The sequence below is a fragment of the Physella acuta genome, unplaced genomic scaffold (assembly GCF_028476545.2).
Source record: "Physella acuta isolate Inbredline_101_S28 unplaced genomic scaffold, ASM2847654v3 ptg000648l, whole genome shotgun sequence".
Classification (NCBI taxonomy): domain Eukaryota; kingdom Metazoa; phylum Mollusca; class Gastropoda; family Physidae; genus Physella; species Physella acuta.
In genome coordinates, this window is record NW_026732167.1 from 204,184 (window position 1) to 221,717 (window position 17,534).

General features: G+C 31.5%; 2 protein-coding genes across 2 annotated transcripts in view; both read right to left on the reverse strand.

The window, feature by feature from the left end:
* The window catches only part of LOC131948554 (32 kDa beta-galactoside-binding lectin-like), a 71,836-nt gene that overhangs the window by 52,542 nt on the left and 1,760 nt on the right, over window positions 1-17,534 (reverse strand). The window lies entirely within an intron of this gene.
* The window catches only part of LOC131948556 (uncharacterized), a 35,617-nt gene continuing 18,447 nt past the window's right edge, over window positions 365-17,534 (reverse strand). The window contains exons 3-9 of the mRNA XM_059310145.1: window positions 16,024-16,115; window positions 15,574-15,775; window positions 15,342-15,449; window positions 14,672-14,683; window positions 14,260-14,330; window positions 1,959-2,190; window positions 365-873 (exon numbers count right to left, since the gene is read on the reverse strand). Coding sequence (XP_059166128.1) covers window positions 766-873; window positions 1,959-2,190; window positions 14,260-14,330; window positions 14,672-14,683; window positions 15,342-15,449; window positions 15,574-15,775; window positions 16,024-16,115 — 825 coding nt within the window. The 3' untranslated portion in view covers window positions 365-765. The remainder of the gene's footprint in view (window positions 874-1,958; window positions 2,191-14,259; window positions 14,331-14,671; window positions 14,684-15,341; window positions 15,450-15,573; window positions 15,776-16,023; window positions 16,116-17,534) is intronic.

Genomic DNA, 17,534 nt, shown 5'->3' on the forward strand with positions numbered 1-17,534 from the left:
GCGTACCTTTTTTTAAGCAGACTTTTTTAACAGTACATTTAGCAGCGTAAAGTTTTACAACCAAAGAAACAATTGGATAAGAAAGGTTACTATAGTCTTTAAGTGAATCAAATCTGGGCGTCCTCTGGCGCCCAGAGAGGGTGCTGTTTTGCGTCCCGGGCTTTAATAAATATATATATCTTTATATATATATATATATAAATAAATAAATAAATAAATATAGGCCTATATATATATATATATATATATAGGCCCTATATATATATACATATATATATATATATATATATATATATATATATATATATATATATATATATATATATATATATATATATATATATATATATATGTGTGTGTGTGTGTGAATTAAAAATGAACAAATAAATTAAAAAAAAATAGATCAATAAATAAAATAAATATATAATTTATAAATAAATAAATTTATAAATAAATAAATATTAGTGTGTACATTTACTTCTTTTGCACGGTGATATGATTTCTAATCCGATGTTCCACAGTCAATGCTTAAAACAAAAGAAACGTTTGGTTGAAAGATTATTAGGAACTGGTGATTGCTTTTTAAAAACAATTGCATTTTAAAATATTTTAAAAATTGACATTACATAGTGTCTCTATACTATATGCTAGTATTGATTTATTTAACACTCTGAAGCGTTTAAAAAACGTGTCAGGATTTCATGTTTAAATTTCTTTAAAAGGCGGCTCTCTCCTGCGCTGTGCTTGAAGTTAATACAGTGATTTTTATGTTGTCAGAATGTTGTGGACTGTCAGATCACCGTTAATGCACAACATATCTACGTTTTCATTTGCGAGATTCCAGTTGTGAACACTGCCATCGCCAAAGAGAAGCTTGGAAAGAAAGAAAAAAAATTACAACCTCTCTTTTTCACACACACAATCACAATCTTAAACATATATGTATATATACATATACGTACACACACATATCTCTCTCTCTCTCTCTCTCTGTATATATATATATATATATATATATATATATATATATATATATATATATATATATATATATATATATATATATATAAACACATTTGTAAGGAGCCTGCATTTATTATTAAAAATCTTGTTTTTAGCGAAATCTCAAGCCCTGGTCTGAAAATATAACTTTTTTAAAAATATCCATTAGCTTCCATAATTAGAGACAATTTTCAATAACATACTGTTGCGAAATCTTCAAATTCAAGAATACAATGAATTTATCTAGCTAAAGGTAAAAACTAGAGTTAAGCTGTCGATGAGAACAATATAATTAAACCAAAAATACTTGTTAAAAAAAGTATTTAAAAAATCATAAAAAACGTTTTAATAACAATCTTTTATGTACTAATGCACTAAAAAGTAGAAAATAAATTATACACTACTATTTAAATTACTATAAAGAAAAGCATGGGTCTCTTCTCTTCTTTAGTACCTATTGGAAACCTTTACTAATGTTTGAGAAGAGACCCACGCTTTTCTTTATAGTAATTTAAATAGTAGTGTATAATTTATTTTCTACTTTTTAGGGCATTAGTACATAAAAGCTTGTTTTGGCTCTCAATTTTTTAAACGGCATTTTAATTTTCGTGAATATCCATGTTCACACCAAAGTGCTACGAATATTCGTCCGAACGCGGGTACCCATCCGCGCACGACCCCATATTCGCAGCAAAGTGCTACCGACATCCGCTGAAGGAATATTCGCCCCAATGCGGTGACCGCAGTGCGGTAAACTCTGAGGTCATATCCACATCCACACCTTGGCGAAGCACGGGTATAAGCGTTTGTGTTTAGTTTTGTTCTGTTATCAAGTTGGTACATTTAAAAATGATTCACCGTGGCGGAGCACGGGTATGCAGCTAGTATATATATATATATATATATATATATATATATATATATATATATATATATATATATATATATATAATTACCTCATATCTATTTCTGCGTATTGTGATTTGTAACTTAAATTGAACATGCTTTGCAAATGGAAAACGTCCGAGTTTGCGATTGATTTTCCACGAATCACCCAAGGGCTTAGAATCAAAGACTACATGCTTATCCCAATACCAAAACCTAACACTCATATGAAAAGCGACGATTCCATGTTCACAATTTGAATGATTTGCATGTTGATTCCAATTCTTTAGGTTGATTGTAAATCTAATGATTAAAAAAATATCAAGAATTATTAAATGATATGATTAAAAAATCGCTTAGGTATTTTAAAAAAACGGTACAACGCAATACATACAACAAAAACATTTTTTTTTCTTTTCTGCGCCCAGGTAAACCAACAGTCTTAGACAGTAACCTATAATACTATACTATAATATATGATTATTTGGTTCCCAGGAAAAAAGCGCAACATAAAAAAGCGCATAAAAATGTTCGCAACGGAAAAAAGTCTGTATATTTGTTATTTAATAACAAATGCGGCATTATTTTCTAAAATAAATAGAATCATAAATTCCTATGATTTTTCAATTGTAGTTGCTTTTTACCAAATGTGATAAGCCCACAAGTTTTTTGACCACAGCCATGGGTTGTCCACAGATAGTTTGTTCACCGCGGGTGTTGGTCAATAGGGTTAGACCATTGGTGACTTGCTTGACTAAGCCGATTTGTGTTCTAGCTCACTATTACAGAGGTTGATTAACACGCACTCAAGGCTTTCATATAGTACGCCTTAGTGCGTCTTGGCGGCAGTGTGGACAAACCCACGCCCCAAAAACGAATATGTGGGTTAGTTTGTTTAAGCATTACCTAACATTTCATTCGTTTGTCATTCAAATTCGAGAAGCCATTGCTAATACCCCTATGATGGTTTCTGCGAAAAAAAAATCGATTTGGTGACGCTCCGTCAGGGTTCGATTTAGCTCCCGTGAGAACTATGGTACCTTCGTTCGTTTTAATAATTGTGAAACGCTATGAATTCGATAAGCTACTATAATCGCTCACTATACCGAGTGAGGCGCCTTCCTACCTAGGCCCCCCTACATACATACATACATATCTCCCTGCCTACCTACCTACCTATCTACTGACCTGCCTTCGCTGCTGCCTGCCTACCAACTTTCCTACCTGCCGTTATTCCTGCCTAACTGCTTTCCTTCCACCCCGCCTGTCTGCCTACCTCACATCCTACTTACACACATATGTTCGTATTTATATATGTATGTGCTAGTGTGCTCTAGGACTATGTATTTTTACATTTTTGTTGTTAGGTAGAACTATTCAGTATAAAGGGGTTTCCTTTTTTTGACGTTGCCGCTAAAATATTCTTTTTTGTGTGCGTGCATATAATAGTGTAGATTTATTAATAAAAGTACATTTTATTATGTATTTAAGTGTATATAATCATTTTCGTCAAGCCAATGTGTTCATAATCTTAAATTTATAAAAACCTATGAAACTCGATAGCCAAAGAATTAGGATGATAAATAATTTAATAATTGCTATTTAACCAGAAACACGTGTTCTAAGTATTGTAATAGTATTTTTTAAAAATGAACATACAAAGAGATAGATTGTTTTCTTATATAATTGATTTTAAAAGTTAACTGTATTTCACAACACAAATCAACACAAAATACATTCGAATAGAAAATGTCAAGAGAGACTACTCTAATATTTGTAGGATTAATAGTTTTTATTAAGAGTTTTTTATTATTAGAAGAAAAGTTAATTATGTAGGTTCTATAAAAGATTACCTTGCATTAATAAACCGGGAGTGATCTCCCCTAAACTTTCTCGAATATTCTTATATAACTTGGAATATAGACATGATTTTTAATTACTTAAACTTTTAAAAATAGAATAGAATCTCATAGAAAAAGGAATTCCGCACCAAGCGAACGCCAAAAGAAAATGTGCATAATAGTGCGCAATTTAATAAGTACTTTATATATTTACTTACGTTTTTTGAGAAATCGGAAATAGCGTAAATTAGTACTTCCGATCAACGGAAATTACTCAAAATTTGACAGAAGATAGGAAATTAGATCTTTTACTTACATGTGAAATTTCATTTATCAATCTGAAATAGTACTCGAGTTATAGGCTTCTGTAAAATTTTAAGTAGAAAAATTACCACTTCCGTTTATCGGAAATCGCTCAAAAGTTGATACGGATCTACGATTTTGATAAAATACTTATATATGAAATTTCATCAACCTAGATGTAACGGTAGTTAAATTATCGTGTTTACACACACAGACACACAGACACACACACACACACAAAGACACACAGACATACGGACAAGATTGCAAAATTATGTTTTTCCGTATCAGTGAGGTTTAAAACGTCGATTTATAAAAATCTCGATTTTTTTTGCACGATTACAATACTTTCTCTATACTTCGTATATACGAAAAAGAAATAAAATATTTATTCGATAGGTTTAGAATAAGAAATAATTAAAATTATTTATTATATCCATTAGTTTTTTTTTCAAATAATATAGTAAAAAGGCATGTTTTAATTATTTAAAAAATATCTTATTTTAATTAATAAATTATAAACGACGATTAAGGTTCTATATTTTAAAAAATAGTTTAATGACCCTAAATAATTGTATCAATCACTGAGAAATTTAGAATAAATAATTACGTTTAATGCTTTATTAATTAAACGAATTGACTTATTTCCGTTTTGATAAACTCTCTCTCTCTCTCTCTCTCTCTCTCTCTCTCTCTCTCTCTCTTTCTTTATAACTAATAACGCCTTATTATTGAGTTTCTCGAGAGAAATATCCAAGAGAGCGGTAGTTATCATTGACTCATGGATACTTTCTTTGAGTCTTATATAGAAAATAGTGTTTGATCGGCTGGATGCACGGAAAGACAGACAGTCAGATACGCGAGTAGGAGGGTCGGTCGGTCGGCTCGTCGGTCGGTCGACGTCGGTGTAGGTGTGGGTGTAGTCGTAGTCGTGCAAACCAAGTTTGGTCATTTCATCTGTGTTTACGCAGCCCTGGTTTACAAATTAAAGTTTAGAGAAATGAGAATAAAATATATACGTCTATCTTAAGTATACACACATATACACATACATAGACCTACTAAACATGCAAGCATAAATACACACACACACAGTTTTACAGATATATACACACATTGTCACACTCATAATTGATGACAAATCTGTTTGTCATTTTTCTGTGTGAGCATTTTTCTATTTGCGCATTTTACTGTGTATGCAATTTTCTGGTTGCGCATTTTTCTGGTTGCGCATTTTTCTCTTTAAGCATTTTCTGAGTGCGCAAATTTTCTTTTGCACTTTTTTCCGTTGCGCATCTTTCTGGTATATATATATATATATATATATATATATATATATATATATATATATATATATATATATATATATATATATATATATATATATATATATATATATATATATATATAACATATTTATGTTTGTGGTTGTGGAGTTGGGGTAGGGTGGACTTTTCTTGTTCTGTCATTGTGTATATTATTCTATTATGAAAACTGTTTAGCTTAATACATCTAAATAAACTCGATTGATGAAATAATTTATTTAAAAAAAAATTACTTCAATTAAACATACGTTTCTTTCCTCGCATGATATATTGTTAATTTAAAGTTGGTTGTGAAAACGTAAACGTAAACACAAATTAAAATTAGTTCTTTTGTAATTTTAATGCTCAGTAACACGTAAAGTGAAGTAATTTGTAAAGGTTTCAAAATTTAATCACACTTACCCAATCTAAATTAAATCTTAGTATCATATCCATTTGAAACAATAATTACCCTGAAAGTACAAAAACAATAAAATAATCCACCCGTAACGTAACGGACACACGTGAAGAAAAGAAAAAAAAACAACGCAAAATATGCATTGGACTGGAATCCCCAGGGGAAAAGGAGGGTGGGCCGGCCAAGGAAAAAACGGAGGAGAACGGTTGAGGAAGAGGCGAGGACAGCTGGGCTCTCATGGGCACAGATTAGAGGAGCAGCCCAAAACCGAGTCCGCTGGAGATGTGTGGTTGCAGCCCTTTGTTCCCCAGGGGCCACAAAGGAGTGATGATGATGAACGTATCGTAACACTAACGCAGCTTAAGTTACTGTATTAATTACGGCCTAAAACTTATAATTAGTTATAGTAAACCAGGGGTCTCCAAACTACGGCCCGCGGGCCGGATGAGGCCCGCGAGGTCATGTTATCCGGCCCGCGACGATCTTGTTGTTCACTGAATAAATGTTTGTTGGAGGTGGCTGAGGAGCTTTGCATAGAAAATTCAAAACTATTTGAAAATGTAGCTTTGGGTGCAAATACAATTACTCGCTGTGTTGCAAACATTGGTGAAAACATAGTGACTCTAATAGCGAAAAATTCAAGTAAGTTCAGCCATTTTTCAATTGCAATGGATGATTCGCTGGGCAGCTGTTCCACCTCTCAACTTCGTGTGTTCATTATAGGTGTGGATGAAGACCTAAACATAACACAAGAGCTGGCTTCCCTACATATAACGTATGACACTGTTACCGGAGAGGATATTTAAACATAGATAGTTCAGAGACAAACACAAAAACGCAAGATTTACCATATTTCACATAAGTAAGATTGCTAATTTTGCGAGAAAAATCTGAGCAGAGTATTTAAGAAAAGAAATAGGTGCCTTCCTGATAGTAAAGGCAAGTCACAGCCATTTGTGTCTGATGAAGAGTGGGTATAGAAATTGATCTCTGTGCTGCAGACATAACTAGTCATTTAAATTTTCTGAACCTAAAACGGCAAGAGAGTGAAATCTAGTTTCTGATCTGTACACCCACATAAAGGCCTTTAGATACAAACTTGTCATGTTTTTGGAACAAGTACAGGCTAACAACTTGACACACTTTCAGCAGTGCAAGGTCTTTACGGCTGAAACAACCACTGAGTTCCCCACGTCATTTACATACGAGATCATTAAAGACCTCCAGCTGCAGTTTCAGTAGCTGTTTTCTGACTTGGATTCATAGGCAGAAGAAGTGAGACTGTTTCAAAGCCCATTTGAAACAAAAGTGGCCAGTTGCAAAGATGAACTGCAGCTGGAGGTCATTGAATTGCAAGAAAATGACTTCCTTAGAGATACTTGAAATGTGTATATATTTCTATATAAATTATATTTCGTTGGGAGGGGGGGGGGGGCGCCACGACCCTGAATGGATGCCTTAAAGAAACTCTGGCCCCCGAACTGATATTTGATAGTTAATGCGGCCCTCGGGCTGAAAAGTTTGGAGACCACTGTAGTAAACGATGCAGCTTCGTTCTTCTTTTAAATTAAAAAGTAAAATCCTATTATGCTCTTGAATTGATACTACAGTCAGCTGCCTGTACTTTCCCTTACAGCAAAGTTGGGGAGACTATCCGGATATTCGTTTAATAAGGAGAATCCCTATAATCACAAATATAAAAATTCTCCATACGCAGTGTCATGGATACTATGTTGCATAGCTCATGACCTCGCTTTAAAATGCAAAATATAATGATATAAGTGAGGTCACCAATACAGATAGCCTATACAAATATAGCCTATACAAATAGCCCATACAAATATAGCCTATACAAATATTTAAAAGTTGATTTTTTCAAAATTTTCACTGAATTTAGCGAGATGATGCGCGCAAACACTTCAAGTGTTAAAATGCACCAATGTAGGAAAGATGAATCCGATCCGTTCCGGCGTTGGATTTCCATACAGGACACGAAGACATGCTTTGTATATATATATATATATATATATATATATATATATATATATATATATATATATATATATATATATATATATATATATATATATATATATATATATATATATATATATATATATATATATATTTATTTATTTATAAATATTTGTATTAAATATACACCTTATTCTTTTATTGGGTTATCAGTACATTATCACATTTCCGGTAGAATCGTTTACTCAGACCCACTTATTTGTTGAACTCTATTACATAAGACGGTACAATTATTAGTACTAATAAAAAAATAACAGCAAAATATAAAACAAATTAATGAGTCCATTTTTGGGGGCTGAGAGTTTGCAACGTTATTCATCAAATTCTTACAATCACGTTGGTAATATCGATTAGATTAAGGACAGGTTACAAAATATCGGTAAGAAAAAAAGAAATAATAGGATTCATATCACAAGTTAAAAGCTATAAAGCAAATGCGGCCGTTAAAAAAACAGCACTTAAATGTAGTCTTTGTAAGATGCCAATATAGTTTTTGTAAAATTTGACACAAAAACAACAACTCTACATTATTTACACTTAGTTCTAAATAGAGCAGTTAAAAAACAAAAATCTCTAGTCGCATAATAAATCCTGATCTTTTTTTCTCTCTCTTACAATATACACAGGCAATATCTATTGTGAAAAGTCTCAGATATCTAGTGTTAAAAATTAAGAGAAACATAACTTTTAACTGCAAAGAAACAGTCCTGTCATTACTTAATAACTTGTATGTATGCAACGTCTCATCAGAAAATGCAAAATTGTTATGGTACATTCACATCTAGTTCTTTTACCTCCCTTTGCTCAATTATCATCACAAAATCCAGCCACCGGCTTATGTTATATATACATTTGCTGGTAGTGACAGCTTGTGTGCCATCCTCTTCATTTTAACATCTGATATGCAATTGGGAAGTGTTGAGGGTCTGATGACATCGGCATTGAATATTTGCTTGTATTACCTACACCCATATCCAATTAGGAAGTGTTGAGGGTCTGATGAGAGCGGCATTGAATACTTGCTTGTATTACCTACACCCATATCCAATTAGGAAGTGTTGAGGGTCTGATGACATCGGCATAGAATATTTGCTTGTATTACCTACACCCATATCCAATTGGGAAGTGTTGAGGGTCTGATGAGAGCGGCATTGAATACTTGCTTGTATTACCTACACCCATATCCAATTGGGAAGTGTTGAGGGTCTGATGACAGCGGCATTGAATATTTGCTTGTATTACCTACACCCATATCCAATTGGGAAGTGTTGAGGGCCTGATGACAGCGGCATTGAATATTTGCTTGTATTACCTATACCCATATCCAATTGGGAAGTGTTGAGGGTCTGAAGACAGCGGCATTGAATATTTGCTTGTATTACCTACACCCATATCCAATTGGGAAGTGTTGATTGCCTGATTACAGCTGCACTTGATATTCGTTTAATCGTTTAATTGTGTGTCTTTCAACTGATTACTTTTCGCAAAGCAATATGATCATTTTCAAAGGAAAAGAGAGGGAGCCTAGTTGATGCTTGTTTTCATCGTTGGAAGTTTTCAAATCTACTTGGTGAAATGAAATAACAAATAAATAAAGATTAGACATGAAAAGTGGATTTACCTAACAATAAGCTAAGCCAAATAGTAGAAATATGACAACTAAAACATACTAGATTTTACAATAATGTGCTTACTTGTAACATCGTCTGACTAGATCTAGTAGTACTACTAATATGTAATATGATAAAGGCACTATTAGTAGCTTAATTACTAAATCAAGTAGTAGTGCATATTTATAAATAATTTTATACTATGTAGGCTATCAGATACAAATTTAAAAAAAAATATTTGCCTACTTTTTCTTCTTTACTTATTTAAATTTGTAGAAACTAATACTAATTTTTAAAAATATAGGCCATACCTCAAGGCTAGAGTAGGCCTAGATAATTTAAAGTTTTGTTAGATCTAGAATCTAGCTCTAGCTAGATCTATGTTAATTTAATAATTAAAATGATGTTTATGATTTTCTGTCCTTACCTGATTGAAACATCGTGTTGAAACGAAACTAAATTATAAATTCGCATTCTGGTAAAGTCGTTTACATCACACCAACTAGATAAATAATCGCAGAAAATTAATTGCGTCTACGCTCTCTTGCTGATTGGTATAATATAATTTTTGCAGTCGACGTAAAGAAATTCTTTCGAATTTCCATTTCGAGTACAACAACATATCACACTGCAGATCACCATTTTGATTTTTGCGTAGACCTAAAATGGCGGTTGTTTACCAGAGGACTTATTCGTGACGTCACATGCAACCTCTCATCATAAAATACAAAATTGTTATAATACATTCACATTTAATTCGTTTACCTTCCTTATATATCAACGACCACTTAATACGCTTTCAGGTTGTTGTTTTTTTCTAATTTGTATATATAAATGCTTTTTTAATTACATTATGGAGTTGGAAGAGAGTACATTTCAGTTTAAAGGCCTCTGAAAAATATGAATCTACATTGTACTAACGTTGAATTTAGAACTGTAAAAAGTAGAGAATAATGTTCTATTTCCACAAATTTCCACGTATTTATTTAAAGACGATACTTAATTTATTTATATATTCATTTATAGTAACATCCCTTTAATTATGAAAGTTTAGAATAATACTTTATTTTCTCAAAATTTAAAACCTTATACCGCGACTATCCCGGAAAAGTACACACAATAAAATGACGTAATTGATTCTGAAGTAAAAATATAAAATTAAAAATTTCATGTGTAAAAATACACAATAATAATGACTCTATCGATACTTGGTAATAAAGACACTTACATTCTCACTGAGTTTATTTGTCTAATCTTATAAGTGGTCTGCATGCAGAGTCTGTTTGCAAATACTTTATTTATATATTTTCATATCATACAAGTCGCCTAGCGGGACGTCATTTATGGATGATCGTCGAAACACAAAGTTTTCCAAGGATAACAGGTGTTCTAGTATATGATTAAATGCTCCGGGAGAGAATAATTTTTTAATTTTCACTTATGCCCACCAAAAAAAAAAATCTAAAGCGTCGCTGCGAGTTTTCCCTATCGACTCACAATGAATCTGTGACCAACACAAATCGAGACTAAATTGTTCTAGATCTACGTCATTGAAAGGGATACTATTTTTCTAGTACACATAGAGTATGTTGTATTTGTATAATGTTCTATTACACACTCTATGATTTTAACTTGTTCGTATAGAGGAAGTATTTTAATCGTGCAAAGAAACACACGAAACCTCAATACTACATCCTAACGGAGTATAAGGGACTTATTTTAATCGGGCAAAAAAAAATATATGCAGATTTATCAAAGGCACTATTAGTAGCTTAATTACTAAATCAAGTAGTAGTGCATATTTATAAATAATTTTATACTATGTAGGCTATCAGATACAAATTTAAAAAAAAATATTTGCCTACTTTTTCTTCTTTACTTATTTAAATTTGTAGAAACTAATACTAATTTTTAAAAATATAGGCCATACCTCAAGGCTAGAGTAGGCCTAGATAATTTAAAGTTTTGTTAGATCTAGAATCTAGCTCTAGCTAGATCTATGTTAATTTAATAATTAAAATGATGTTTATGATTTTCTGTCCTTACCTGATTGAAACATCGTGTTGAAACGAAACTAAATTATAAATTCGCATTCTGGTAAAGTCGTTTACATCACACCAACTAGATAAATAATCGCAGAAAATTAATTGCGTCTACGCTCTCTTGCTGATTGGTATAATATAATTTTTGCAGTCGACGTAAAGAAATTCTTTCGAATTTCCATTTCGAGTACAACAACATATCACACTGCAGATCACCATTTTGATTTTTGCGTAGACCTAAAATGGCGGTTGTTTACCAGAGGACTTATTCGTGACGTCACATGCAACCTCTCATCATAAAATACAAAATTGTTATAATACATTCACATTTAATTCGTTTACCTTCCTTATATATCAACGACCACTTAATACGCTTTCAGGTTGTTGTTTTTTTCTAATTTGTATATATAAATGCTTTTTTAATTACATTATGGAGTTGGAAGAGAGTACATTTCAGTTTAAAGGCCTCTGAAAAATATGAATCTACATTGTACTAACGTTGAATTTAGAACTGTAAAAAGTAGAGAATAATGTTCTATTTCCACAAATTTCCACGTATTTATTTAAAGACGATACTTAATTTATTTATATATTCATTTATAGTAACATCCCTTTAATTATGAAAGTTTAGAATAATACTTTATTTTCTCAAAATTTAAAACCTTATACCGCGACTATCCCGGAAAAGTACACACAATAAAATGACGTAATTGATTCTGAAGTAAAAATATAAAATTAAAAATTTCATGTGTAAAAATACACAATAATAATGACTCTATCGATACTTGGTAATAAAGACACTTACATTCTCACTGAGTTTATTTGTCTAATCTTATAAGTGGTCTGCATGCAGAGTCTGTTTGCAAATACTTTATTTATATATTTTCATATCATACAAGTCGCCTAGCGGGACGTCATTTATGGATGATCGTCGAAACACAAAGTTTTCCAAGGATAACAGGTGTTCTAGTATATGATTAAATGCTCCGGGAGAGAATAATTTTTTAATTTTCACTTATGCCCACCAAAAAAAAAAATCTAAAGCGTCGCTGCGAGTTTTCCCTATCGACTCACAATGAATCTGTGACCAACACAAATCGAGACTAAATTGTTCTAGATCTACGTCATTGAAAGGGATACTATTTTTCTAGTACACATAGAGTATGTTGTATTTGTATAATGTTCTATTACACACTCTATGATTTTAACTTGTTCGTATAGAGGAAGTATTGTAATCGTGCAAAGAAACACACGAAACCTCAATACTACATCCTAACGGAGTATAAGGGACTTATTTTAATCGGGCAAAAAAAAATATATGCAGATTTATCAAAGTTTCAGCGTTCTATGCGTAATCGAGTAAAAAAGGAAACGGGCTTCGCAATTCTGTCCGTGTGTGTGTGTGTGTGTGTGTGTGTGTGTGTGTGTGTATTATATCAAATTTTTAGTTCTGTATCAACTTTTCAGCTATTTCAGGTATCCAGAAGTGGAACTTTTTCTACTTTTGGTGTTTGAAAAGCCTATAACTTGACTACTATTACAGGAAGATGTACGAAATTTGAAAAAAAATAAGACCGGAAGAAGTAATTTACGCTATTTCCGATTTCTCAAAAAACTGGAAGTGGCACTTTTTCTACTTTTAATTTTTCAAAAGCCTTTAACTTGAGTACTATTTCAAATAGATAAATGAAATTTCACATGTAAGTAAAAGATCTAATTATCTGCCTTCTTCCAAATTTTGAGTAATTTCCGTTGACCGGAAGTAGTAATTTACGCTATTTCCGATTTCTCAAAAAAAAAAAAAAAACGCATGTGAATTTATAAAGTACCAATAATATTCCGCACTATTATACACAGATTATTTGGCGCTCACTTTTTGCCAAATACTATTTTTCTACAAGATTCTATTCTATTTTCAAAAGTTTTAGTAAATAAAAATTGATTAAAATTGTGTCTATATTCCGAGTTGCCATCCCCCGTAGTGTTATATAATATTATTCGAGAAAGTTTAGCGGTGATCAAACCCAGTTTATGTTCATTGTTTTTGTTTATGTTAATGTTCAATTTTGCATTTGTTTGCTTTTATTGTGTAGAAAGCAATATAGTCATACATGATGCTATTCTGATTTTTAAAAATATTTTAATTTTATCGTATGGTGTTGTTGCTCATAAGGAGAGGGAAAGTATGAATAAGCGGTTTTCTGTTTAATGGTTTGACTCTGATAGTAGGAGTACTTGTATAACAAGAGGTGACATCGAGGAATAGAAGGTGATGAGAATATGAAAATATGAAATTTTAGAATCGTGTGTTATTGCTGTTTTGAGCATAATATTATGTAATTTACTTGTATTGTCCTTAAAATATTTTGTAAATGAACACATGTATGTGAATTAGCGTTAACATTTGAGCATGGTATTACAAAATGCCTGGAGCAACGTTTAGCTGATAACGGCTATTATTTATGTATTTTCTTTTAATGTTTTTTCTTTTTGACTTTTAATTATCATTTTTCTTTTAGGTTTCGTTGTGAACTTGAATGGATATTTTGTTGCGCTGTTTTGTATGTGTATTTATCCGTATTAAGTTTTCAAATGGTTCGATGATTATTTTTTCATTTAATAAAATGTATAAGTTGATTATCATTATTTTGTTAGATTGAGGATTGGAGTTGAAAAGCTTGCACTGACGCACGACTCTATAATAGTCCAAAGAGGTATTTAATGATTATATACCCCTTCCCACCCACCTCCTGTCATATATTAGGCCTTGCATAAACAAATAACGATTTAACTTTGAAACTGTGATGTGTTAGAACTCACGATTCAGTAGGAGTGCCAGTTATTATGATCCTTTTGTCGTCAAGTTGTTGGTTAAAGCGAACCATCTTTGGCTACAACCAATATCAAAAGACAATTTAGAATTATGTTTGTATATCTCTGATACACTTAGTGATCGTGTATGTTTTCTTAAATGATTATTCGTGTGTGTGTGTATGTGTGTGTCTGTTGCTATGTCATGTGTGTGGAATGCATGAGCGTATTGAAGTGACAAGAATATATATATATATATATATATATATATATATATATATATATATATATATATATATATATATATAAAATAAAAATAAAATATATAAAATTATGTAGTACATTGTAAAAAATTTAAATGGACAGCAAGTGTTGCTGCGTTAATTAACTTTTCCTTTATATTATATAGTTATTTACTTACTGGTCGCTTGTACTGAAACAGAATTTATATATATATATATATATATATATATATATATATATATATATATATATATATATATATATATATATATATATATATATATATATATATATATATATATATACACATGTGTATATATATATATATATATATATATATATAGGCCTATATATATATATATATACATATATATATACTTATATATATATACATATATATGTATATATATATATATATATATATATATATATATATATATATATATATACATATACATATATAAAGCAATGTATGTGTGTGTATATGTCTGTCTGTCCATAATGCATTAATACACCTTTCATCCGATCGCAATGTTCAGATAAACTAAAATCATCCAATACACTATTAAAATTTTACTGTGAAATATTTTCTCTGAGATATTTTGTCTGAGATCTATTGTACATGGTATCATTTGTCCTAATATATTTTGTTCTGGTATCTTTTGTCCGTGAAATTATATATATATATATATATATATATATATATATATATATATATATATATATATATATATATATATACATATGTGTGTGTGAGTGTGTATGATTGAGTAATATTTTGAAATGCATATATTCACGTTTGTTGTTATTATGTTTTAATACTTAAATTAACTAAGTTAATCTCTTACTGAATACAAGATCCAATTAATTTGAGGCGTCCCACGAATCCTTATATACCATAACTTTGTCAATCTAACCACTGTTGTAAAAGTATACGATGTGTTGTTGAGATAGATCTAGTGAATTATAATTTTAAAAAAAATCATTTACGTAGTATAATCTTAAGTTTAGGCTCGAAAAAAAAAATAACTAAAGTTAAATTTATAAATCCAAATCACAAAGTGCACACTTTGACATCACCTTGAATTCTTGGGGGTTTATTACTATTTTTATTTGAATTGGACCTTCAGATGTCAATGGTATTCCCTCTCTTGTAGTTGCTTGTCCAAATTGTAAGTTTCTCTTATAATTCATGACGAGTGTCCTAATGTTAAAACGAATATCGGCTTGAAATTCGATGTCCACAAGACAGTTTTGTTTTTCACACAGTTCAATAGTCAATCTAGACAGAGATTTGATTAACTTTTTTTTAGACGTTTAGGCAATTAAGAGGATTATACACGTTTGAAAAATCTTAAAAAGTTCAATGGTATGCCTAGATACCGATTAATTAATAGCTTGTTACTTAAGGCAATTAACGTAAACTGTTTTGTAAACTAGCCTACTAAGGCATGACAATGTCATTTAGAATTCAAATTTTTATTTTTGCTAAATAATATGTGCATTCCTTTTTAAAATAGCCGTTATAACCTGCTGTCCGTTGTTTTAACAGTTGCCTCGATGTGAATTTCTTTACCATCAAACATTGGATGTCTAATCTCATCAGTGTAAGAGGCGCTATACTGTGGACATTTGATTTATTTATTTATACAAATACTAGGCATACTGCCTAGCTTCGCTTAAGTTTTCAAAAAAAATTTGAGAAATAGAATGATTAATTAATAGATGATTGGCTGTTAAGTTAAATGCTTAGGGCCTAAATTTATACGATGGAGTAATTTCATGTCACACAAATATTGATGGAATATTCGTAAACTTATTACTCGCAAGGTTATTAGAACTGCAAGGGCTTTCATAATAACATCAATCAAATATTATATAGGTCAAATTTTTAATTAATTTATAAAAAAAATAATTAGGCGACCAATTAAGTCAAATTGAATTTCATGATGCATTGCCTTCATGTCTTGACCCATTTACCAACTACGAACCGTACCTGTTAAGTAGCAATCGTGTGCCCCACCACTCGACCATATCGTCTCCCCCATACTGGCCACCAGTTGTTCCGGTTGTTTGTACACAAACACCACGTGAACACTACTCAGTAAGCAAAAAGAGGGAGAGTACCGAACCTTGTTTTCATCAAATTACAATTACTGGGTTATGTCCCTTCCCCCCACGTTTTTTTGTACAATTATATAGCGGTCTAAAATGATCAATAAAATGTTTCCATGGATCAATTTAGTAATAATAACAATTGAATATTCTATTGTCATCGGAAACAAAGCTTCCCTGAAAATTTCAGCGCGCTAGCTAACTGGGAAGTGCCCGAAATTTCGATCGCAAGATTTGATTGGAAAGACGCAAAAGCAAGTTAAAGAAAACGTGGTAAAAAAGAGGTATTTTATCACCAATCCAGTACAAGTACTTGAGATTTTTGTCGCGAAAAAGCGCCCCACCCCCACACCATATTGGACAAATTCGGTAGAGCTGAATTTAACATAACTAACTATTTTTAAAATGATAAACAATTATACTATGCGCTTTAGTACTATTAGTTTCTTTTCTTTGATAAAGAATATCTACTCACCAATCCAATGTAAATCCCTGCAGCATCTTGTTAAAAGTCATTACCTTTTTTTACGGTTAAACAATAGTACAATACGCTTTAAAATACTATTCTTCTCTATGTGCTAATGTTTATCAACTCACCAATCTAAAGTAAATTCTTCTGATTTTAGTCGCTAAAATGCGCCCCTCCCCAGCTAGGTCTCTTTTTCTTAACGGTTATGTTTTACAGTTAGACAATCAAGGTAGAAAACAGTAAAATTAATATGTAAAGGCTTGTAGCCGTTACATTTCTCAACTATTTATAATTTAAAACTGCAGCATAAAATCAGCTTTTAATTTTTTTTCCAACCCCATTTGGCAACCCACTAGGGGCGGCGCTCGGGATGGCCTTCCCCCTCTAGCTACGCCTCTGCACGTTACATACCTTTACATCAGGGGTCTCCAAACTACGGCCCGCGGGCCGGATGCGG